Source organism: Diadema antillarum, unplaced genomic scaffold (genome assembly GCF_040938485.1).
Source record: "Diadema antillarum isolate AM-2024a unplaced genomic scaffold, OU_Dant_1.0 scf00000201, whole genome shotgun sequence".
Classification (NCBI taxonomy): domain Eukaryota; kingdom Metazoa; phylum Echinodermata; class Echinoidea; order Diadematoida; family Diadematidae; genus Diadema; species Diadema antillarum.
The window spans coordinates 2,606,383-2,631,498 of record NW_027271090.1 but is presented as its reverse complement, the minus strand read 5'-3'; the positions used below and the strand labels follow the sequence as shown (position 1 = coordinate 2,631,498).

Below are 25,116 nucleotides of genomic sequence, written 5' to 3'. Positions count from 1 at the left end.
AATGCATTACAGTCAAGATATGTTGCATATAAATATGTATATACCCTAGACAGCTAGATGAGTAAACACAAGTTGTAAATGGCAATACCTATGGTAGCCCAATTGCAATGTAATTTAATAGGAAGACTCTTCGAAAAATTACGAGCATATATGAACAAGAATTATTCAATGTAGTATCATTTACATATTTTTGTTTACTTTGCTTGAATTCTTATTTTCTTAGAAGGTACATACAAATCTTTATCAATATAAATAGATCAAACAAATTGAAATGAATATCAGTATGTCTTGAAATTATTTAAATGTTAAAACAGTGTCTCTTTTTACATCCACCCTAAAGGGCAATGTGACAAGGCAAGGAACGCACATTGCGTTTTGAAGCTGCCCACCAATCACATGTGTTCAAAATAGTGTATCATACAGATATCTAAATGTTTATGTTTACTTAAATTTTCATTACAGGTGAAGCTGCAAAAAAAAAGTAGACACATCTTCGAGATGCCTTCAAGAGAAACGAGAGAAAAAAAAAAAGGACAAGAGAAGTGGGGATGCAGCCAGCACCACGAAGACGTACACGTATGCTGCAGTCATGAGCTTCCTCTTGCCGCACATACATGTTCGAGAGTGAGTATAATTATGTTAAAACCATTTACTTTTCAGGGTAATACATACAGAGTGGCTCGGAAAGAGTGCGACCAAACTGACATGAATAACTTGTTAAAATGGCTGTTTATAATATTTGATATGAAAACACTTCAAATTTAATTTCCACTAAAATTATCAGTTTCATTGAATGTGTTTATAATCTATGGTCATTTATATGAAAAGTTTTGAACTTGTAATTTAAAAAAAAAATGGTTCTTCCAGCAGGGAAATGATTCTTAATTGAGCGACAGAAAACTTACTGTACAAATGGCTGGGATAGACGGAAGAAAACAAAGACACAATACTCTTAAACATTAAACTCTGAGTGACTGTGTATATTCTACCAAATACTATATACAAAAAAAAAACCAACCAACACAAACATTCTATTCAGTCACTCGTTTCCTTGCAATTCAGACTCACTTTAATACTCTGTAAAATTATGTTTTATCTTTATAACAGAATCCATAAATACAGGCAGTTATCGTTTCATAAATTATAATGACATTAAAACGTATACGATTCATCATACAAATAGGTTCAAACAGATACGTTAAAACGTATGCGATTAATCATACAAATAAGTAATAGCATTGTTCCCGATTTATTAACAAATATAATAACAACAGTAATCATTATTGATATTATGCTGATGTTTGGAATCATCATTAAATAAAATAAAAAATCTATTTATACCCAAAGTGCTCACGTTTCGCGCATTTTGACAAAATTTAACAATGGTTTTAATAGCCGCCGGGCTATGTGTATTTGACATGGGGTTTTTTCCCGCATCTGTACCTAATGAAGTATTTATTTCGGCATATTGATTGTATAATTTTTGCGCACATACACAGTAGAAAAGAGGACAAAATGAACGAGGAGAGGATGATTGATGAAAAGAAAAGAATCTGTAATCTGTACATTGTTACAATTTCAAGATAATTAATGGGGATTCATTTTTAACACAGGACAAGCACTAATTTGTCATGTGGCAACGGAGAGGACGAAGCGGACAAGAACAGGGAAGATGAGTCGCTACATGGCAACAATGACTCCACTTCAGATGTCGACACGACAGACAAGCCAGCATCCCCATCCCCTCCAAAGGAAACACCAAAAAAGCGTAAGAGACAAGAACTGGAATGTGCAATGCTCGATTACTTTAGACAGAGAAGTACAAGTTTCCCTTCAACTTCAGTAGACCCATTCTTTCAAGAAATTGCGGCAACAATCGGCAAACTCCCTCCCATCATCCAGTCTAAACTAAAGTTCGACATCTGTCAAATGGTTCATAAGGCTTAAATTGATCACCTTTCCACACTGTAAATGCATTTGATCTAAGTTGCCCTACAGATGTAGTATTTTTCACGAAAGTAGTAAGGACAGTTCACACATATGTAGTAATAAACTAGTAATACTATATTTGTGAACAAAATTTTCCTGCATTTGAGAACTTTCCTTTTTGGTCAATTACTTTATTTGTGAACAAAGTTTTACTACATTTGTGAGTTTTTACTACAGTTCTGAATTCTCGTTACTACATTTGTGAACTTTCGAAAAAGAAATACTGCTGTTATTGCTATTTTATGAATCTCATCTCCTGTCAAATGATTTTGGATGGTAAAAGAGTTTAAGTCCTATTCTCTGCGATTTTGAGTTGAGAAACAGAAATGACTCGCTGCATTTAGAGAAAACTTTTAACCGTATTTCTCATTAATTTCTTACGATGTTCCGTATCATGAATAAAGGATAAGTTCCTCTCCATATCTCAAAATCATCAAAATTTGACTTGGATCCTTCAACTACTAATTTCTGTATTTGAAGAAATATTTCAAACGTATCAATTCATTACAGGCTTTTGACGGTCCTTGTCATGAAAAAACATAAATTCTGCTCCATCGCTAAAAAATCGCACACATCTGGACTTATGCCCTTGTTCCACTTATTTTTGAATCTTGCAAAAGGCTCCCATTGATTATGAAGAAAAAAATATTTCTGTTTCTTAAGTAAAAATAGCCGAGAATGCGACTTGGACCCTTTCATATGTTACAAGGAATAATGTATGCTTCATAACTCAAAATGGTCCTTATAAGACTTGGGTCCGTTTACTTATTATGAGAAGTCATTTCTGTTCGATAATTCAAAATTGTAGAGAATAGAACTTAAATCCTTTAACCATCCAAAATAAAGTGTCATGAAATGAGATTCATAAAATAGCAATAATATTACTATTTGTCAAAAGTTCACAAATGTAGTAAAAACCCACAATGTAGTAAAACTTTGCTCACAAATGAAGTACAATGTAATTGACCAAAAAGGAAATTTCAAAAATGTTGTGAAACTTTGTTCACAAATGTAGTATTACTATATTTGTGAACAAATGTTTACTTCATTTGTGAACGCTGAAGTTACCAAATTGGTGAACAAAGTTTTACCTCAATTGTGTGTGTGTTTTTGTACATTTGTGAACTCTCGTTTCTACATTTTTGAACATTACTTCATTTGTGAACGTTACTACATTTGTGGGCACTACATTGTCCACTTCAGACAATAGTGTGTCAAAACTTTCAGATTTGCTCATTTGTATTTTGTATTTTTGAATTTTAAATCATTATACTACGTGTTAAAAAAAAATTTCCCTCTTTTGATCGTTAATTACTAAAAAAAAAAAAAAAAAAAAAAAAAAAAAAAAAAAAAAAAAAAAAAAAAAAAAATCCGTAACAAATGTTGCTCAAATTCGCACAGCGGAAACCTGACGAGTGCATTATTTTCTTGGATATTGTTTGGTTGCAAAACTAACGTTCATATTCAATCATAATATATTATACAGGTAGTTGAATTTGAAATTAGGTATTAAAATTAATATTGGTGCTTTTTCTTGGCTGTTTACGAGTGAAAATTATTTTTTGAAACACAGGTCAATGAGGTGTGTGTAACAAAAGGCGGTGTTATGGGAGTATTTTGCTCTATAAAATCAATCTTTCCAGTCCACAGTGGCTTAAAGGTTCCCTGAAATCCAAATGCATGTTGACTTCTATTGATCGGTATTAACATTACATCACATAAATTATGACTTTGGGGTATAAATTTGTGTCATATATTTTATATCATTTTTCAATCATTTCGTCCAATCTGCTACGCTCCACCCTTAAAAACCTCCAAAGTAAGATTCTTCAGATGACATCATCTCTAACTCAGCTTACTTTGAGCAAAAGCATTGATATGTGCTTGCCTGATAACTGGTTACTTTATTACAGTAGCATTGTATATTTTCATACAATAGCTCATCGCAGCCTTTCTTTTTTTCCTCATGTCACTTTGGGATTCCTGACAAAGCAATGTCTAATTGTACACGCATGTTTGTGAGTTGGCATTGTTGGAGAACCGGTTTTATAGCTAATGACGATTGACTGATGATGTCATCTCAAGAAACTGGGTTTAAAAGGTCTTCTTTTTTTTTTACGGGTGGAGCTTAGAAAATAAGACAAAATTATTGAAAAAAATAATATAAGATATACAAGTATGACACGATTCTATATTCTTAAGTCATAAGATATGGGATGTTTATGCTTTATGCTTATCAAAAGAAGGCGACATGCATTTGGATTTCACGGAGCATTAATTAATAGATCATTGAATTTGAATGGATATGATAATCTCTTGGAGTCAGGAACCAAAAGAATCATCTGAATTGGAGGATTTGTTATGCACACACCATTGACCTGTGTTAAAATTATCATCTCTTGTACAGAGCGAGGAAAAACACCAACATTTGATAAATAATTTTTAAATTCAACGAAAAATTATAAATTAATAAATAAGCGTTAGTTTTGCAAGCAAACAATGTCTCAAAAAATGTTTAAAAATTGTCAATGTTATCGACTTTTTGAGCTATTAATGATCAAAAGTGGGACTTTTTTAAACACCTAGTATTAACATTTGTACAGTGAGAGAAATGCACCAGGGCATGTGGACATTGAACGTCATTGGAGGACATGACTACTTTACATACTGTACATAATTTATGTTAGTTCATAGTTCATACCCGAGTTATTCATTCAAGATTCAAGGTCACTGAACTTTAACTGAAAAGTTGTAAACAGAAATCTTGCTGAAAAGGCATTTTGGGGATATTATTTTGGGTTGAAAATTTTAGTGAATTTAAAATTTGATGGAATAACACCAAAAGACAATGACATCCATGTTGTGATTTTTTACGGGCCCACTTTCAAGGTCAAAGGACTTTGAGCTTCATAATGTGAATTTGAAGGGATGTTTTGACTGCCTTTGTATTAATAAATGAAAATTAAGGCAGAGGCATCACCATCGACTGCACATCAATCAAACTGGTCTAGTAGTTATCTTTTAAATTACGAGATCAATATGGGGAGTTCTCCATAATTAATACACCAGTTGTGAGTGGAAATGGTAGCATACAGTGTAATTGTTCTGTCGATTCATCAATGATTTATCTTATCATGGATACACGTCCAATGATTTATCTGCCGTCACACATATGTGTTTACGTAGTACATTATTAAGTCTTTGTAATTGTATTACATATCGTGTCATCTGCAATGATAGCGATATTAAACAAAAGCGTGTTTTCGTCCAATTTGCAATTAAAAGAAAATTTTCTGAAAAATAGTAAGTAATGTGATGTGTAGAGGACATAGTACATGTTATTTTCACCATGTCCGCTACCCTGACGTATTATTGTTAATAATATACTCTGAACAAAGGAATTAATGGTACTGGAGGTCTGGGTTATTTACACAGGAAGGCAATTTTCGCCTACAGACTAGTGCAACATTTATGAAAAATTGGAGAGAAATTAGGATGTTATGACATTAAATTTCACTTTTTTTTGGGGGGGGGGGAGGAGCAATCATTTCTTCAATAACCAGTCATTTTGAATATCTAAATGAGTGATCCTTTAATGTACTCCCATCACGATTTATGAAACTTTATTTCTTTCTTTTACATATACATGTACAAGCATGTTAAACCCAATCGGAACAATGATTTTTTCCTCAATTATGTGGGGTGGCTAGAAGGCAAGCTTTGAAGGACAAGTTCACCTTCATAAACATAAGGATTGAGAGAATGTAGCAATATTTAAGAACACATCATTGAAAGTTTGAGGAAAATCAGACATGAATTTTTGAAGTTTTTGTACAGTACTCGCTGGATGAGAAGACTACTGCAGTGTATGAATAACTTAGATGTCACATGCGTACAACAATATAAGGAAAATATAAAGAGAATTTCACAAAATTCCATCTTTTGAAAAAAGTACACATTCCTCTGACTCGTTACCGACAAATGTTATGGGTAATATTATTCCCCCTGCCTTTAGAAAGAGGCAAGTCAAGTGCTCTTTTATTATGCGAAAAAAGTGAAAATATGTTGAATTTTCTTTTACATTTTCTTTATACTGTTGTACGCATATGACTCACAAGCTGTAGTAGTCTCCTCATCCAGCGGTTCCAACACAAAAAAATAAAAAAATTCCTAACTTTTGCATCAATTGTCCAATTTTCCTCAGACTTTCACTGATGTGTTCTACTAATATTGTTGCATTTTCTCAATCCTTATGTTTATGAAGGTGAACTTGTCCTTTAAGGTCTAATAATTGAAATAAGAATAATTGATCATTTCTCTCAATGATATTTGGAGAAACATAAAGTCCCTCATATTGAGTACACTATTTAAAACGACTGGTATTTATTTTCCAATTATTTTCATTTTATCACCATTTTGTAAAGGGAAATAATTTACTTTGCCTTTTTAAATTACATGTATGTGAATTCTGGATCTCAATTGAAATGTGATCCTTAAAGGACAAGTTCACCCTTATAAACACAAGGATTGAGAGAATGCAGCAATATTAGTAGAACACATCAGTGAAAGTTTGAGGAAAATTGGACAATCGATGCAAAAGTTATGAATTTTTCAATTTTTTGTGTTGGAACCGCTGTATGAGGAGACTACTATAGCTTATGAGTCATATGCGTACAACAGTATAAAGAAAATGTAAAGAAAATTTAACATACATTGTATTTTCACTTTTTTCGCATAATAAAAGAGCACTTGACTTGCCCTTTTCTAAAGGGCAGGGGGAATAATATTACCCATAACATATGTCGGTAACGAGTCAAGGGAATGTGCACTTTTTTCAAAAGAAGAAATTTTGTGAAAATCTCTTTATATTTTCCTTATATTGTTGTACGCATGTGACATCTAAGTTTTTCATACACTGCAGTAGTCTTCTCATCCAGCGGTTACTGCACAAAAACTTCAAAAATTCATAACTTTTGAACGGATTGTCCGATTTTTCTCAAACTTTCAATGATGTGTTCTACTAATATTGTTACATTCTCTCAATCCTTATGTTTATGAAGGTGAACTTGTCCTTTAACATCAAGTGAAACATATTTCAAGCCATTGCTTTTTACAACCTCAAGAAAATAATAAGTTCATTCAGGGAGATGAAAGACATTCTGCTTGACCCAAAACTTGCATCTTTTGGATGTAATTCTCTACAGTAGATAATCTCATGTTAAAGCAAAAAGAGACACCAACTATCAAATTACTTTACTTGGCCTTTCCAAAACATGCATTTGTTTGCCAGGATACTACGCCTGCTGGGGAGGAAAAGTATTCGGTGAAATTTTCTCGGATCGCTAGAGCATCATTAGTGTCTGTCTCAGTGTGGGTACGCCTTTCATCCGTGAACGCACTCCTCCTGATGAAGTTGTGCAGCACACACGTTGCCTTAACAACTGAATCCACCTGGCTTGGGTGCAACTGAATTTGCCTGTGATAGATTCGCAACTTCGAGGCTAGAATCCCGAAAGTGTTCTCAACTACCCGGCGTGATCTTGAGAGACGATAATTGTATATATGCGCTTCTCATCAGGGAGTTGTTTTCCGGGGTATGGGCGCATGATATTAGTCTTTAGGGGAAATGCTTCATCCCCTGCCATTACAAAGGGAAGTTGCCCCAGGTTTTGAGCTTCAGGGAGACTTGTGGGATTGGGGAGAGGGAATCTGCCATTGTTGAGGGATTTCCCAAGCTCACTTGCTGCGAATATACCACCGTCACTCTGTGAGCCATAGGCGCCGATAGCTACAGCTGTGAAACAGTAGTCATGATCGACTAGCGCTAAAAGGACCCGGGAATATGTTCCCTTATAGTTATAGAAGATAGATCCGCTGTTGGGAGGAGCTTGGACGATCACATGTTTCCCATCGATAGCTCCGATGCAATGTGGGAAATTCCATCTCCTTTGAAATCCTTCTGCGATTTCCTCTAGCATTTTCTGAGATGGCTCTGGCATGTAGAGAGGCTGTAATCTTTTCCACATTGCCTCGCAGACATCTTTGACAATGTTGTGCACTGTTGAAATATCCACACGGAAACTTTATGCGATAGTTGCAAATGAGTCACCTGTTGCCAAGTATCTGTACGAAGAATATTAAAGTATACATTTATTTGTGTGTGGTCCATGAACTTTATCTTCCCCACCCCGAAAAAGTCATTCCGGGATATTGCCCCAAAATATTTTTCAGATGAAAAGAATAATATTCATTGTTTCAATGAACAAAGATTGTTAACTCATACCGAAGTAGGGAACAATTTCATCGTTCTCAAACATTTTTGCCTACAGTATCTGAACAATTCACATGAGCCAATGTAACATTGGACTGTAAAAACAATTTAAAGTCTCACTTGCATATTTATAACTTTGTCACAGAGAAAATTTTAATATGTTATACGAACGAATGGCTCGAGCATTTTGAGACTGCTTATAACACTCAGATCTTTTACACTACATTTGATCTAGATGTTGAAAAGGTATGAATAGAGAGGTGGTTATACAGTAATAAGCAAATGCTCTAGGTTGACATAGGTCCTTTACGAAGAGTATAATATTGTAATAAAAAAAAAAAACTTTAAAATGTAAACCAGATGTTAAAGGTACTGTGGTATCTTCGTGAGTAAATTCCCATATCATTCCCACCCGATTCATAATTCAGATTTTTAAGTGTAAAGTAAGCATTACTTTACAAGTTTCTTATTTTTGTGAATATCTGATGATGATCCAATTTGTCGGATTTTAAGTCCAATGTTTCCCTCCCTTGGGTGTCATTGTTTACAGGTATGAAACTGGTGTATTCTGTGTTTGTACAAAATGCATTATTTATCAATGTGCATGTTTACCAGACATCCGTCCTATGTTATACAATGTAGTACAATGTCAAGACTATCATATTGATTTGTTGATATAAAACAGCGACACTGTACTTGCAATGTATCAATATCTCGGCAACAACTTTATATGGAAGGCAATTATTTGTTAGCCGATTCAATTAAATTTTGTATACTTCTGGGGGGCGTTTCATCAACGAGTTCGTCGGAGTTTTCACCGACAAATTTGCTATCAGCCAATCAGACCAAGGATTTCATTAGCTTTTAACAGTTGTCAGTGTAAATCCTTGCGTCTGATTGGCTGATAGCAAATTCGTCGGTGAAAACCCCCGACGAACTCGTTGATGAAACGCCCCCCTGATCTCATTTTAATGCAGTATCAAAGGGGAGTGACAGTTCATAGTGGGTTAGATGGCGTTCTATCAAAATTTTTTTATGTCGTCTGAAATTGCACATGGAATACTCAGAAAGTTGGTTTGAGAGAAATCAGTTTAATTGCTGTATACAGTATATGGGAAAAGAAAATACATGTACTTGCATATAGGACTATCAAAATTCAATGTCCCACTAGAATCAGACTCAGTGCCACTGTTGAATCTAACCTGTAAATTTATTTGGTGATTTTATGCCGTTTCAATTAACATTGAAATTTACGCCTATTCTGTGAAAATTTAAAATTGCATTTCTTTCGTTCTGTTTATGAATTTTACTCTGAAGTGTAATGTGATCTGAGTTGATCTCATAACGATCAGTGTTTGCTTGTTTGTTTGTTCGTGTGTATGTTTTAGGGAGATTAAAATAATGTAGAAAAAAATGTGATGAATTGATAAAGTCAGTCTTATTAATTTCTCATCTCCAATGATGTTTTAAGCTCGCACAGAACGATTTGACTTGTGCTTCACAGGTTTCCAATGATTGCAATCCCGTGACATATAGAATGTTGGTGTTCATCATGATCTGTTAGCAACTGTGCCCATATCCAGCGATGAAACGAATGTGCGTGTATATGTGTGTATGTGTATGAGCGTGTGTTCGTGTGTATGTGTGTGTGTGTGCCTGCACGTGTATGAAACAAAGAACACAAAAAAATACAGAGTGTCGGTAAATATACATTATATTCTAATCTTATTTAAATTCAAAAAATGTAACATTCATTAATTATCTACGAAGGGGGATAGAGCATCTTTTTATAATAATTCATCAGTCTCACCTAAGGCAAATTGCCATTCTCTCGAGGGAAGATATTGCCGCTCGGAAAGTGGTGGATTGCTTCTCTATGTCGTCACTGATGAGGTGATGGAGTTGCGTGAACTCGTCAACACCCATTCTGAAGTAACCATAAAACCTGTCTTCATGACTCAGTAATTCTCTCACTAAGAGGGAATATTCCCCCAGCGATGACCTTTTTTGGTTTATCTCATGCACCCATTCTCTTCTTTCTACTACACTGTACAAATACGAGCAGGCGATAATCGCAGCTTCCTCATCATCAAATACGGGGGCCGCCATTTCCATTGTTTGTTGCCATGGTAATGGTATTAGATGGACTACAAATCGAATGACATCCAACACGACATTTATGGGCGTGTCGTGCGTAGTGAATGGAAAATCGAATGTCGTGTCGAAGTGTCGTGTCGTTGTGTCGTGTCGTGCTGTCGTGTCGAATGCAATGTGAATGCACCTTAACTCTTCAAAAAGACGTCGCTGAACTTGGAAGAGTACCCCTTCCTCACCCTCCCCACACACCGTTCGCTCCCAGCGCTTTCATCAAACCTCATTGTATTCTGTTTAATTCAGAAATTATCGCAGCAATCTACGAGAAACAAAACTTAATAAGCGAGTCTATCAAGTCATTTGTCTTGAAAATGAATAAACAAGCGATGAAAAAAATGAGTGAATTCTATACACAAAGCAGTCCTCATGAGCACACAGTTTACTTCCGATCAGTAACTTGTGGTGACGAGTAGTAAAAAGTATTTAAAAGCACAAAGTTTCACTACGAAATAGCCACAAACAGTCACATAAACTACTTATCACTGGTGAAAAACTGACGAAGAAAGAAAAGAAAAAAAAAAAGATCAATACCAACAACACTACACTGCCCCAACAAATTACTTGTATAAAGTGGGCGAGCTAACACCATTGTGTCAGAGAGACAACGTGATGTCTCTGCAATAAGCACAATGACCAGCGAAGTCCTTGACATCTATTCGGCGAGGTATGGGATTCCAAGCGCGACCGCCGCCGGACCTTGGCGTTGTCGTTGAGTTCCAGGCACGGCCTTGGCGTTGACCTGAAGCGTCCCATCGAGTTGAGGTCAGCCTTCATGACTGAATGGCCTGAGAGTGACCGAACCTTCATCCAGTCACGGCGTACGAAGATATTTGGGACACAAATCTTGCCTATGTCCTCCACGACGAGCTGCCGCGTTATTTTAAGTTATTTGCCTCGCTGCGCGTTACAAGGCCTTCCTAAAGACCTGCGGAATGTATTTTACTGTTCTTGTCCTCCGAGAAAACTGGTATATTTATGAACTTCCTAATTCTCTGGCCATCTAATGATGGGTCGGGCGTGTCTGGCTTATCAACAGTTGAAATTCTTCTTTTTAAATCTCATGAGAGCGGGTGCAATACTCTCGAGTCTTCAGCTACATACGTCAGGTCTTGCCTGATAGCAAAATGTGTCTGTAGTGACTGGGATTCGCTCTGAGTCGCTCATTTCTCATCGCTTGAAGTTTTTCTATCCAACGCGCCTCCTTCTCTTCTGACGAGGCAGAAATCTGTTTGAAAAAAAGACAAAATGCACGAGAAAAAAAAAGGAGTATAGTAAGAAGAACAGGGCAAATACGGAATGCATTCAACACAAATTCTTGGAAGAGAAGAAAAATTTATATGTACAAGCACAAACACTCTGTGCTCTCGGGGAAAAAGAAAAGAAGAACATAAATAAGGGCAACGTGCGACGCATAACAATCAATATATCTGACGTGACAGTCAAAGAACCAAAGGTCATGCTTAAATCTATCACGGATGCATACGGTCATCACCAACTGATAATTTCAGATTTACATTAAATTTTCTAACGCATTTTTTTTCCAATGAAAATCAAGTGAATGATTAAGGAAAAAATGAATACACAATAATTAAGTGTGATGACGGCATAACATCAAACGCAAATAAGTTTTTGACATTTTTTTTTTCAAGATTCAGAGCCCACAGTCCATTGGGGCGAATGATTTAATTTTCGTTGGAAGGGATAATAATACCGCGCTATGAAATTGCGCGTTCTGTGGAAAGATAGTGTTTCATATATCTTGGAACTGGTTCATTGAAACGCGACAATGAGACGCTTCGCGAAAGTGACGTCCCCCAGGTAAAGTGATAAAGTAAACATCGCTGCAATGGGGCACCTCCATCTTTTTGAATAATTGGAATCGGATACATGTACCAGCCTACGTCTTCTCCCTGCAGTGGTGCTACCCTTGTAAGGCTACCGTGTGTGATACCTCAGGGATCGCTTTTCACCTTCACCATATCAGTGTCAAAATACCCTCGCAGAAAAATATTTGAGACTACAAGAGTATACTGACTGACCAAAGAAACGTTTCTATGGGTTTTGAGTATGCAACAACAACGACAAAGAAAACAAACAAGCAAATATAATGTATTCAAATTGATAAGTCTTGCGTCGAGCTGGTTTTTTTTTTTTTTTTTTTGTTGTTAATTGAAACTGCATGACAAACGGTAAACACCGGTTATTCAGTGTTTATGTTAAAAAGACAATATTATTATGTATGCACGTACTCCCATATATATTTTTTTTCTATCTTTTCTTATCTTTTTAAGCCATGAATACTAGTTAATACTAGTGAATACTAGTTAGGCGTGTCTATTTATGTTGATGAAGGACAATTTGTCAATCAGTAGCAAACAAACAGAATATAAGTTTTGGGGTTTTTTTCGGCAAAAGTTGTATGAACTTAAGAGAATATTTTCTCTCTCGTTTAATGCCTCTGCCACGAAGTGCCACCGGAGCCATTATGTTTTCTACATAAAAAACCGTGCGAGGTATCCTCATGAAACTTGGCATAATAAGTGTGTATGAGTTGTGCCTTTCACATTTTGGGTGCACATGCTCAAGGTCAAAGGTCATACGTCACACGCCGAGGTCAAATTCTTAGAATTTCACTATCCCCCCCCCCCATATCTATGCAATGCCTGACGGCATTTTTTCTAGAAACTTGCTGTATACATGGATTACCAGACAGACTCTCTAGGGGAAAGTTGTGGGTCATTGGGTCACAGGTCAAAGGTCAAAGGTCAAGAAAAAATGCTAAACTTTTTTTCTCTATATCTCGGAAAAGGTTTAAGGTATCTCCATGAAAGATTGCACATATGCATGGACAACTGTCTGACAATGATTAATCAATGATACTCTTGGGAATTTTTGGAGCATTGGTCAAATGTCAAGGTCAGGGTAAATGCTAAAATTCTACTATCTAATGCTAAAGAATATTTTTCTCCATACTTTGGAGATTACTCAATGCATAAACTCAACCTAACTAGGTATTGTACTGTGCAATGATTCTGCAGGGAAATGTTTTGGCCATGAGGTCAAAGGTCAGGTGAAAATGTTCAAATGTCACAGTTTTCTTCCCCATATTTTGAAAGTACATGTATTGTCATGAAAATGGATGTTACCAGTGCTAGTAAATGATTACTTGAAGAATTGTGAGCCATGGGGTAAAAAGCCAAGGGTCAAAGGTCAAATGAAAATGCTCAAATTCCCCCAAAATATTTGCTCTCTTGCAAACAATTATTAGCCATCCACCCAATTGAAACCTAGGTGAAGAACACTAAACACAATTGTGACAAACATGTCATTTCAATACTTTGCCAATTAGGCCTATGTGAAACTGTCGTCTCACATTGTCAAGAACTATCGAGAGATGGCATACCAGTCTCCATATAGCGATATTTCTAGCTTTTTTTTTTTTCATTTTTTTAAGGCTTGGGGACAGTGAACACTGCTAACTTTATTAGCGGCCAGTTAAGTGCAGACCATGATCTGTCGTCACGAGAATGCGCATGCGCAGACACGCACATAGTGGGAAAAGAGACCGGGGTGGGGGCATGGGACGGGAGGCAGAAAAGGCCACTTTACATTTTTTTTTTTTTTTTTTTTATAACTGCACAATAATTATATCTGCCGTAAATTGACAGCATTTAGCTCTCTTGTACTTTTCGTAATCTAAAACCGTTTTCCTGTATTGATATATAGCACACACTGTAATGTATTATTCCGTCAACAATTCAGAAAGGGAAGCTATTGGAAAGCGGTCATGCGTCCGGGTCACTTTATGTCAGCCAAGCGTATTGTATGACCATATTAAACTGCGCAGTTGTTTCCCAAACCATAATTTCTGAATGACGTCACTCGAGTGATACCAAGTACATATGGTGTATACTTGCAAAATCGCACATCGTTACCAGCAATACATACAGAAATCTGACATACACATCACTCTCTTGCTGTAGAAACAGACGGAAAGGGGAACGTTCTTCCATCAACTCACTTCGCTGGGTATTGGCGTACCTTGGTCTGTTCAAATACACGTACTAAACATGGCGGGGTAAGGGGTAAACGAAATGAAGAACAGAGTCACCCTAGTAGCTTGGTATCGTCGATTCTCAAATTCTTGTGAAAGTTTTCTTTGTTTGTTTGTTTGTTTTTTGTTTGTTTATTTTTTGATTTGTTTCCAGGAGAACATCTTCGACGTACGGTACATTCTAGCTTTATAGTCGTCCCTATCACCCTAGTATCATCTGCTACATTAGGAATCTCTGTCTTCAGAAAGGATGCCTTTTACGTGAACACCACTAGTAATTTCGCGTCTTCCTATGAATTGTACTAAGACAATGTTCTTCAAGACAGATTCAACACGCACACACCAACGCCGAGTGAATGTTTCCATCAAATTTATAGCACACACACACACAAACAAACAAACAGACAGACAAAACCACGTATACATACATAACCATTTCAGATTGTCGTTTTACCCCTTTCTACTCATTGCAATTTTCCCAGAGTAAACCAAATTTATCACCAAAGTTACTTGAAACTTTGTGCAGCACTTCTACAATTAGATGTTAGGCCTAAGTATAATTATGATTAATGGCCATCAATAGTATTGTGGGTTAATTACTTCGCACCTGATTTGCATTGCATGTTATCTTAAAGTCGATCGGTTGATGACTCCCTAACGCTTGTACAGAGTAAAGGCCACCGCACACTTTACCACTGTCGGTCGAACGACTAAGGGACTTCGGATCTGAAATAAACAAGCGTGTGTATTCTGAGACTATTGTGATTCATTTCGGATCTAAAGTCTGTCAGTTGCGCGACCCGAAAGTCATAGTGTGCGGCGGCATTTAGAGGACATATCACAGAAACTCGTCACGTGGATGACGAGTTTCTGAGAGACAAACCGTGCTGTATCTAGCTCACGTGTTTTGAGCTACACATGTCATGTAATACCTGTTTACACTGTTCACAGTAAATCCAGTCACTCCACTACCCTTCACGAGATTTAGTGAAGGCTATTATGTAATCCCGTGAGATTTTGAGCAAAAGATGTTTGTTTTGTTTTGTTTTGTTTTGTTTTTTTTTTGGGGGGGGGGGCTAACTTTGTCAATTTAGGGTGCTGAATAAAAAAAACACAACAACAACAACAAAAACACTTTGGTTCCATTTTTTTCCAACCAGGTCTTCAGCCGACATTTTGAATTTCAAAATGGCTGCACAGCAAATTGTATTTTGACCCATATCTCATAAAGTGTGCATTGTAGAAGCTTCGAATTTGGTGCAAAATGCATGGGTGTGATGTCAGACACTCTGACAAATCTTTTTTTTTTGTGAATTGTTTTGATACAATTTGTAGGCTGCCATCTTGAATTTCAAAATGGCCGCCATAGCAAACTGTATTTTGACACATATCTCATAAAGTGAGCATTGTAGAAGCTTCAAATTTGGTGCAAAATTATTTGCAGGCTGCCATCTGGAAATTCAAAATGACCGCCATAGCATTTTTACCCATACCGCAGGGTGCAATTATTGTAGAAGCATCACATTTGTGACCCTGCACCTCAGAACAAACAAAAAGTCGCCAGACATGAATTTTTAGTTAAGACCATATTCTGATAGAACAGACTTTAAGCTTTAAAATGATGTATAACTCAAATCAAATAGACTCTCCTAACCTATTTAAATATTGGAAAGAAAGCACAAACTCATGAAAAGTGTGAACTGAGAAAAGAGGCTCTGAAGTACAGTGTCTATTCAAGCGCTTAATCTTTTAACCAAACCGTGCTGGCTGTGCGATGAATGGGACAAAAAACAGGGAGTAAACCACCAGAGTAACAACAATGAAGGGATTATTAGATTAAACTGAAATTAAGCATGCCTCATTAACACATTCTGTCCATAATTAATGCCAACTTTCAAAGCAGTAGCACTATCCTTTCAAAAGTTATTAGAGTTGAAAGTGAAGAGTGTGGACAAGGTTTTTCAGAAATGAAAAAAAGGATTCTAAAGACACACCTAATCACACTATTCTACCAAAAATGTTCGAGATAAACTGCTAAAAAAACACACTTTCCTGCCCGTTTTATGATACCAAATTTTAGCATAATGTAAAAGAAGACCCGCTTTTTCAGAAAATATGAAAAAGTCAAGTTCGGCTAGGTTGACCCATTTCACTTATTTTCAGTCCTCACGCAAAATCAGTGTGTGCGACTTTATGTTCGTTTTTATACATAGTATAATATTATATCATACATATGTACACATACTGAGTAAGGTGTCCACGTGTTGGCGTGATAATATCATCAAAAACAAAACTGAAAGAAAGTTCATGCAGTATTCACCAAAAGTTTACTTCGGCACACAAATTTTCGAGCGATTCGCTCTTTCGCAAGTGTTGATACTGAGAATTGTTATTGTTTTCTCAGTATCAACACTTAAGTAGAGCGAATCACTTTAATATTTCTTCGAACTTAATTGTCGAATTTCGGCACTTGAATATTTGTGTGCCGAAATAAACTGTTGGTGAATACAGCATGAACTTTGTTTTATTTCTGTTTTTGATGATATACATAAACAAATATACATGGCCCTATATTATATCTAATTCTTTCAGATACAAATTCCCAGTACAGAACAGGAAAACTTCCCTTTTCATCTTTTTTAGAATATCCCCCTTGAATGTTTCCGATACCTGATTGCCAAACACCAAACAATTTTTCGGGCGACTCGCTCTTTCTCAAGTATCTCAAGTATCTTTCTCAAGTATCAACACTTGAAAGAGCAAGTTGCTCGAAAATTTGTGTGGTGAAATAGGTTCAATGTAGAAGCTTCAAATTTGGTGCAAAATTATTTGCAGGCTGCCATCTGGAAATTCAAAATGGCCACCATAGCATTTTTACCCATATCTATGGGTGCAATTATTGTAGAAGCATCACATTTACATGGGCGTCACCAGGGGGGGGGGGGGGGGTGCGTTGGGTGCGAACGCACCCCCCTTCAGACCCTAAAAAAAAAAAAAAAAAATCGTGGGCAAAAAAAATCGCACCCCTGGTTCTTGCAGCACTGATTTTATACCTATCTACTGTATAGTACAAGTGTATTCTATACAGCGTTTACTATTTAGATAGATTTTGGACATCCTTCCCATGCTTGGTCACTTCGACGCCACCTCGTTGGTCATACCTCCCCAAGTCATGAACATAAACCGACACCCTTGACTACCAGTGGTGGATCCAGGGGGAGGCCAGGGCGCAACGGGCGTCCCCCCGCCCCCTCTTAATTTCCAAAGCGAAAAAGCATAGCTATCACAAACGGCAGCTTTTGGACTGTAAAATGTCAAAATTTTCAAGCTCGCTCGCTCCGCTCTCTGGCATAAGTAATAGTCGTAATGCCATTCTCCTGAAGTTGCTGCCAGTAATTGCCGGCAGTTCCAGCCGGTGCGCACCCCCCCCCCCCTTACTACAAAAAAAAATATAGCTACAAACTGCAGTTTTTGGACTGTAAAATGTCACAATTTTCAAGCTCGCTCGCTCCGCTCGCTCGCATTTAGATTCTCCTGATATTGCTGCCAGTAATTGCCAGCAGTTGCGCCCGGTGCGCCCCCCTTAATTTCGAAAGCAAAAAAGATATAGCTTCACACGGCAGTTTTTCTACTGTAAAATGTCAAAATTTTCAGTAATTGCCAGTAGTTGCGCCCAGTGCGCCCCCCTTAATATCGAAAGCAAAAAAGATATAGCTTCAAACGGCAGTTTTTGGACTGTAAAATGTCAAAATTTTCAAGCTCGCTCGCATTTGATCTTTACGCAGTTCCCCTGATGTTACTGCCAGTAATTGTCTGCAGTTGCGCCCGGTGCGCCCCCCCCCTTAATTTCCAAAGCGAAAAGATATAGCTACAAACGGCAGTTTTTCTACTGTAAAATGTCAAAAATTTCAAGCTCGCTCTCTTCGTTTGCTCGCATTGAATCGTTATGCAATTCACCTGATGTTGCTGCCAGTAATTGCCAGCAGTTGCGCCCGTGGCATGCGCTCCACCCCCCCCCCCCCCTTAATTTCCAAAACGAAAAAATATGGCTAAGAACGGCAGTTTTGGGACTGTAAAATGTAAAATTTTCAAGCTCGCTTGCATTTAATCGTTATGCAATTCACCTGATGTTGCTGCCAGTAATTGCCAGCAGTTCCGCCCGGTGCGCCCCCCTCCCTTGATTTCCAAAGCGAAAGAATACGGCTGAGAACGGCAGCTGTTGGACTGTAAAATGTAAAATTTTCAAGCTCGTTCGCTCCCGCTCGCTCGCACGTAATCGTTATGCTCTCCTGATGTTGCTGGCCAGTAATTGCGAGGAGTTGCGCCTAATGCGCCCCCTTAAATTCAAAGCGAAAAAATATAGCAACAAACGGCAGGTTTTTGTTTTTGTTGTTTTACTGTAAAATGTCGAAATATTCAAGCTCGCTCGCTCCGCTCGCTCGCATTTAATTGTTATGCAATTCTCCTGATGTTGGTACCAGTAATTGCCGGCAGTTGCGCCCGTTGCGCCCCTCCCCCCTTTATTTCCAAAGCGAAAAAAATATAGCTCCAAATGGTAGTTTTTTGACTGTAAAATGTCAAAATTTTCAAGCTCGCTCTCTTCGCTTACTCGCATTTAATCGTTATGCCATTCACCTGATGTTGCTGCCAATAATTGCCAGCAGTTGCGCCCGGTGCGCCCCCCCCCCCCCCCTTAATTTCCAAAGCAAAAAAAAAATATGGCTACAAACGGCAGTTTGGGGACTGTAAAATGTCAAAATTTTAAAGCTCGCTCGCTCCGCTCGCTCGCATGTAATCGTTAAGCCATTCTCTCGATATTGCTGCCAATAATTTGTCGATTCCATAATCCATTTATAGGGGGACAACCCCCTCCCACAACCTCCCCCCTTGCTCGTTCCGCTTGTTCGGGCTCGGTCGCGTTCATGACATCAGTGTAAGAATTATTACTAGAAGTTTATTTGAATTATACCATTTATAGGCAAATTATTATAATTTACTTCAAAGTGTACTGATACCTTGAACAAGTGGGACTGTTTCAAGTCGATAAAACACGCAAAATACCTGCATCAAATTGCACCATTTACAACATCAAAATGCAAAAAGTGCTCACCGTGGGAGGGGGACACTCTCCCCCCCCCCCCCCCCCCCCACATCCTCCCCCTCGCTCACTCCTCTCGCTCTTGCTTGGCCGCGTTTATGATATTCAGTGTAAATATTAAAACAGGAAGTTTATTTTGATGATACTATTCTATAGGCAAATTGTTCGATAATAATCTACATCAAAATATATACTGCTTTACTATAAACAAGTGGGACTGTTTCAAGTCGATAAAACAAGCAAAACATGCATCAAATCCCCCCTCGCTCTCTCCGCTTGCTCGGGTTCGGTCGCGTTCATGACATCAGTGTTAGAATCAATACAAGAAGTTTATTGAAATGATATAGTTTATAGGCACATTGTTCAACAACAAATTATGTCAAAATGTACTGTTTCAAGTTGATAAAAACACGCAAAAAGCCTGCATCAAGTTGCACCATTTACAACATCAAAATGCAAAAGTTCTCACCGTGGGGGGGGGGGGGGGGGGGGACAACAGGCACTTCCACACCCTCTCCCCCCACCCCCTTGCTCGCTCCCTAGCATACTAACACCCCCCCCCCCCCCCGATGAAATCCTAGCTACGCCGGTGCCCTTTCCCCGCTTGGTTTCCCTCAAAAACAGTAAAAGTCTAGGGATTGAGAGCTTCCTATATTCCAAATGTCTGTCAAAAAAAAATCTCGTTACATTAGGGTCAAAACGCACCCCCTTGAAAAAAAAGCTGGTGACGCCCCAGCATTTATACATATATCATACATATGTACACATGCTGAGTAAGTTGTCCACGTGCTGGCGTGATAATATCATCAAAAACAAAAGTGAAACAAAGTTCATGCTGTACTCACCAAAAGTTTATTTTGGCACACAAATTTTCGAGCGATTCGCTCTTTCGCAAGTGTTGACACTGAGAATTGTTATTGTTTTCTCAGTATCAACACTTAAGAAGAGCGAATCACTTTAATATTTCTTCGAACTTAATTGTCAAATTTCGGCACTCGAATATTTGTGTGCCGAAATAAACTGTTGGTGAATACAGCATGAACTTTGTTTTAGTTCTGTTTTTGATGATATACATAAACAAATATACATGGCCCTATATAATATCTAATTCTTTCAGATACAAATTCCTAGTACAGAACAGGAAAACTTCCCTTTTCATCTTTTTTTTTTTTTTTGTAGAATATCCCCCTTGAATGTTTCCGATACCTGACTGCCAAACACCAAACAATTTTTCGGGCGACTCGCTCTTTCTCAAGTATCTCAAGTATCTTTCTCAAGTATCAACACTTGAAAGAGTAAGTTGCTAGGAAATTTGTGTGGTGAAATAACCCGTTGGTGAATACAGCATGAACGTTGTCCCAGTTTTGTTTTTTAATCTTATTATCTTGCCAACACATGGACAACCTATTCAATGTATACACACATACACCTTTTTGAGAGGTTTATATAGGCCTATATGTATATATTATATACATATAGGCCTATATAAACCTCTCAAAAAAAGTTTGGAAATCTGACTTTAGTTGTAAATTTCTCCAGTTTGTAACTTTGTGCAGCTTTTCACCAATAGATGTCAAATATAATTATGATTAATAATCATCATTAGTATAGTGGATTAATTACTTCGCACCTGCTCTGCATTGCATGTTATCTCAAATTCAATCGGTTGATGATTCCGTTACGCTTGAACAGAATTAGAGGACACACCTCAGAAACTTGTCACGTGGAAATGAAGCCCTACAAACTGCCACCACATACCGTGCTGTATCTAGCTCACGTGTTTTGAAATACCCATGTCATGTAATACCTGTTTACAATATGTTGACAGTAAATCCAGTCACTCCACTGCCCTTCATTAAATTCTCACATACCCCTCCCCCTTTAAAAAAAAAAAGGGGGGGGGGTACGGATCTCCTCTTTGTGCAAATGACAACTCACCATCTTTGGTATTCATAATGAAATGATAAATCCTTTGAATATCAAAACATGCTGTTTCAGTGTCTTGTTTTCCTGTTTCTTTTTTTTTTTTCAAACTTACAGTATGTGTAAAATGTATCACTTTGGTAATTCCCTGAAATCTGAAAAAAAAAACACATTAGAAATCAACCCATTGGAAATGTACACGTATGTACTAGCTTGCAGCCAGACTGTATTGAGTGGAATACAGCTACTTGGTAGCGTAGACAATGTTCTTCTTTGTGTGTTCGCATAAATATCCGTCGAGTGTAAGACGGGCATGCAAGGCTGGAAGTACGATTTGTTCGCCTTTTTAACATGCAAAGTAGAGACAAAACTGGAACTTCTTGATTTTTAAGGATTTCTTCAAATGCTACTAGGTCATCTCTATCGATAACATTTCATATGGGCCCATTAATAGGATGTACATTGTAATGATATCTAACAAGAGAGGTGTTTCAACTTATTTTAACGTTTATTTATGCATCTTTTTTTTTTTTAAGGAAATGAAAGACCCTGTATTTAGCTCGGTTGGTAGCACGTCTGCCTCCAGATCCAAAAGACCCGGGTTCAATTCAAGAGTCTGAGTATTAAAGCAATGTTGTATTTAATCATCAGGTCCCTTCTAGTAAGAGGCAAAAACTCTGTCCCTTGGATAGGACATAAAATGGAGGTCCCGTATACGAGAGAGTCACGACCCATGAACTCGCTTCATTCATTGATCGTAAAGAGCAGGATGCATAACCCACCGAAGGAGTCCTGCCTCACGGCCAACTGGACCCCATGGAAGACTAGCTAGTGCAGCTCAATATTAGCTATCCAGCCATCTTCTCAGATAAAAAAGTGAAACAAACAAACAAACAAACAAATAAACAGACAAACACACACAAACAGAGAGGTTCCTTTCCATGATCACCTCCTATTCTTCTCAAAGGCTTGGAAGAAATTTGTTAGTAAACACTCCTCGGCAGGAATTTCCCCCAGTCTTGCAAATGAGAACGCCCGGCCTATCGACAACAACTTGCTTCCCCTGTAAAAAGAACCCCGGGGGGGGGGGGGGGGGGGGGGGGGGGGCGGCGGGAGGGGAAAAAATCCCACATCATAGGCCATGTCGCCGCCACGCTGGATCCAGGCACAGGACACTAACCACTTCTACCGTACACATCCTTGGACGGAAGGGCATCGGAGTGGTCGACAGAGCATAACAGACTTTGTTGAGGGTGCCAGCAAGAAAATTAAAATCAATTACTAGTATACATTTGTTTGACAGTTGCTCACCACATTGAGACGTTTCACTGAAATGTACTGACCACATCACAAATAAAAACGTGAAAACAGATCAAGGAAACAGAGAGATATACAGATGATTCAATTAATAAAGAGGAGAATAGTACAGATCACCATAAACCTTCAACATATTTTTTGTCACCATTCAATTTCAATTCATAACACAAGTGACTATACTGAAATACATGTATGCTGTATTGATAATTATACTTGTAAACCAGTTATACACTCACCAGACTTGCATACATACTTCATTATTTCCATCAGACAGCCAGGATCAGGCTCACTTCTTTATGTCTTTACCCAATATTGATAAGTTTTTTTTTTGTTTGTTTTGGTTTTTTTAAGAGTCATTTCTTCCAATCAAGATTATCAATGTGACATTCGTAACACATGGGTATTTGTGTGCTGGTTACACAACTTGGTCGAGGTCGAGCGGGGGCACTCTCTGTATATAATTGATGATTAGTCCAGGCTTACAGTTACTGCAATGTAAGGCCACAGTTGACATATTACAGCTGTATATCATAGTTGCTTTACTTATCCCTTACACACTTCAAACTATAGATTCCAGCAACTAGACCGCCTGGGGATGATTGATTTCTTGTCATGATGATTGACATAAGCATCATCACAGTACTGACATTTAGTAGCACATAAAGTGTCACGGCAGATCTGCATGTTGACTAGTTACTAAATTTAGACTGCTGTTGGTCTGCTTTCTAGACTAACAATGATATGATGGTCCCTCTATGGTGGAGTCTCTCCTCCTGGTATTATGCGATTGAAAGGTGTAATTTCAAGTTCATGTTGACAATAAAACTGTGAGCATTGCCAGTTGGATTGAGGAATTCATGATGTTTAGAAGCTAGACTACTCTTGTCATTGTAGCAGTTGTTGTTCACTCAGAAGCTGTTCATCAGCTGTTGTTGTTGTTGTTGGTACTAGCTAATGGTGGTGTTATTGATGGTAATAGTGGTTGTTTGTTGATACACTGTTTACAACATTGTGAGGATACAATTACAAGTAAGTCTAACATCAAACGAAGTCTTGGTTCTGGACTGTTATTCAATCCTAGAATTCATCATGAACTAAACTGAACTCATGAATGTTTTTCTCTAAATATGTGATCATTGAACTCCTAGTCATGACACAAGAATCTTTCCACAGAGATGCTGGTTTGAAGCAAAGTGTCTCTAGAACAGACCTGGTATAGTCAAACGGCTGAGAGTACGTTGTATTAACCCGTTCCTTACGGGAACCTGGTATACCAGGTTCCCGTGGGAGGAACTGATATACGGGAACCTGGTACATGTATACCAGATTCCCAAAATGAAAACAAGAGTGCCTGCTTTCATGGCCTAAATTTGTGTTTCTTTGTGTGACAATGCCCAGAAAAGTGGGTTTCATAAAAAGATAAGAGTTTATTCTATCAGCATTTGTTCTCCTTCTGTTTGAAAAATGCGTATTTCACAGTATTATATACCTTTATCCTTATTTAGTTTTCACTTGTTCTGCTGTAAACTCATATGAATCAGTTAGATTTCTGTGTTCGCTGACCCCAGTCACCCCATTCAGGTACTGGTTTTGTGTAGAACAAAAGATTCTGTGAGCTCATCAGCACACGCTCTATTCATACCTCACACCAATTTGTATTGTTCACTGGCACATGTAGTTGACCGTGGAAAGGGGGATACATGTACCGCTTAACTGCCTTCACACAGGTGGATTACCAACCTGTCTGCCTCTTTGTGGACGGGCAAAAAGAATCTCGTTTGGGGGCATTAAAGGCATTCTGAGAATTGCAAAAGGAATGGGTTAAAGAGGAAATCCACCCCATGAATAAGTAAACTCCAAAAGAAAGAGTAACAAAATATCCCTACAGAACATACCAAAAACGACAAAAAATGGATAAGAAATACAAAAGATATGACATTGTGAAATCTCACATTTTATTTTCAGAAAACATATCTTCACCTGTCCTTATGAATATTCCAATGAGCAAGTTGATGATGTCATGCCCTCACAATTTTTCATGTATGTTATATATTATGAAAATTGAATTTGGATTTTTTTTTTTTTTTTTTTAGCTAATACAGGTAAAAACATATTCCCATTCCAAAATATATCAGACGTAACATCTGGAAAGAAAGAGAGAGAGAGGGAGAAAAAGGGCAGGGGGTGGAAAATATTTTGCAGATTCCCTGACAGTCACATTTCAGATTTCTTTTGAGTTTTCTCCACGCACTGCAGTCATCAATACCTCACTCCTGCACGTGTATCATCACACCGTTAAACCGCGCAACC

The 25,116-nt window shown here is 37.7% G+C and overlaps 2 protein-coding genes across 2 annotated transcripts in view; both read right to left on the bottom strand.

Moving 5' to 3' along the window:
* Positions 1-7,514: 7,514 nt before the first annotated feature.
* LOC139723827 (uncharacterized) lies at positions 7,515-11,188 on the bottom strand. Its single transcript, XM_071635034.1, has 2 exons — positions 11,065-11,188; positions 7,515-8,047 (listed from the first exon to the last, which is right to left on the bottom strand). Exons 1-2 carry the CDS (start codon positions 11,186-11,188, stop codon positions 7,515-7,517), a joined length of 657 nt encoding a protein of 218 aa, XP_071491135.1.
* A 328-nt stretch (positions 11,189-11,516) lies between these two features.
* The window catches only part of LOC139723826 (uncharacterized), a 30,377-nt gene continuing 16,777 nt past the window's right edge, over positions 11,517-25,116 (bottom strand). The window contains exon 9 of the mRNA XM_071635033.1: positions 11,517-11,639. Within this exon, the coding sequence (XP_071491134.1) occupies positions 11,517-11,639 (123 nt within the window). The remainder of the gene's footprint in view (positions 11,640-25,116) is intronic.

Coding starts and splice junctions, on each gene's coding strand:
- LOC139723827 (XM_071635034.1), bottom strand. CDS start 11,188: ATGAAGGCTGACCTCAACTCGATGGGACGCTTCAGGTCAACGCCAAGG. Junction 8,048..11,064: donor CCATACCTCGCCGAATAGAT/GTCAAGGACTTC, acceptor ATATTTCAACAG/TGCACAACATTGTCAAAGAT.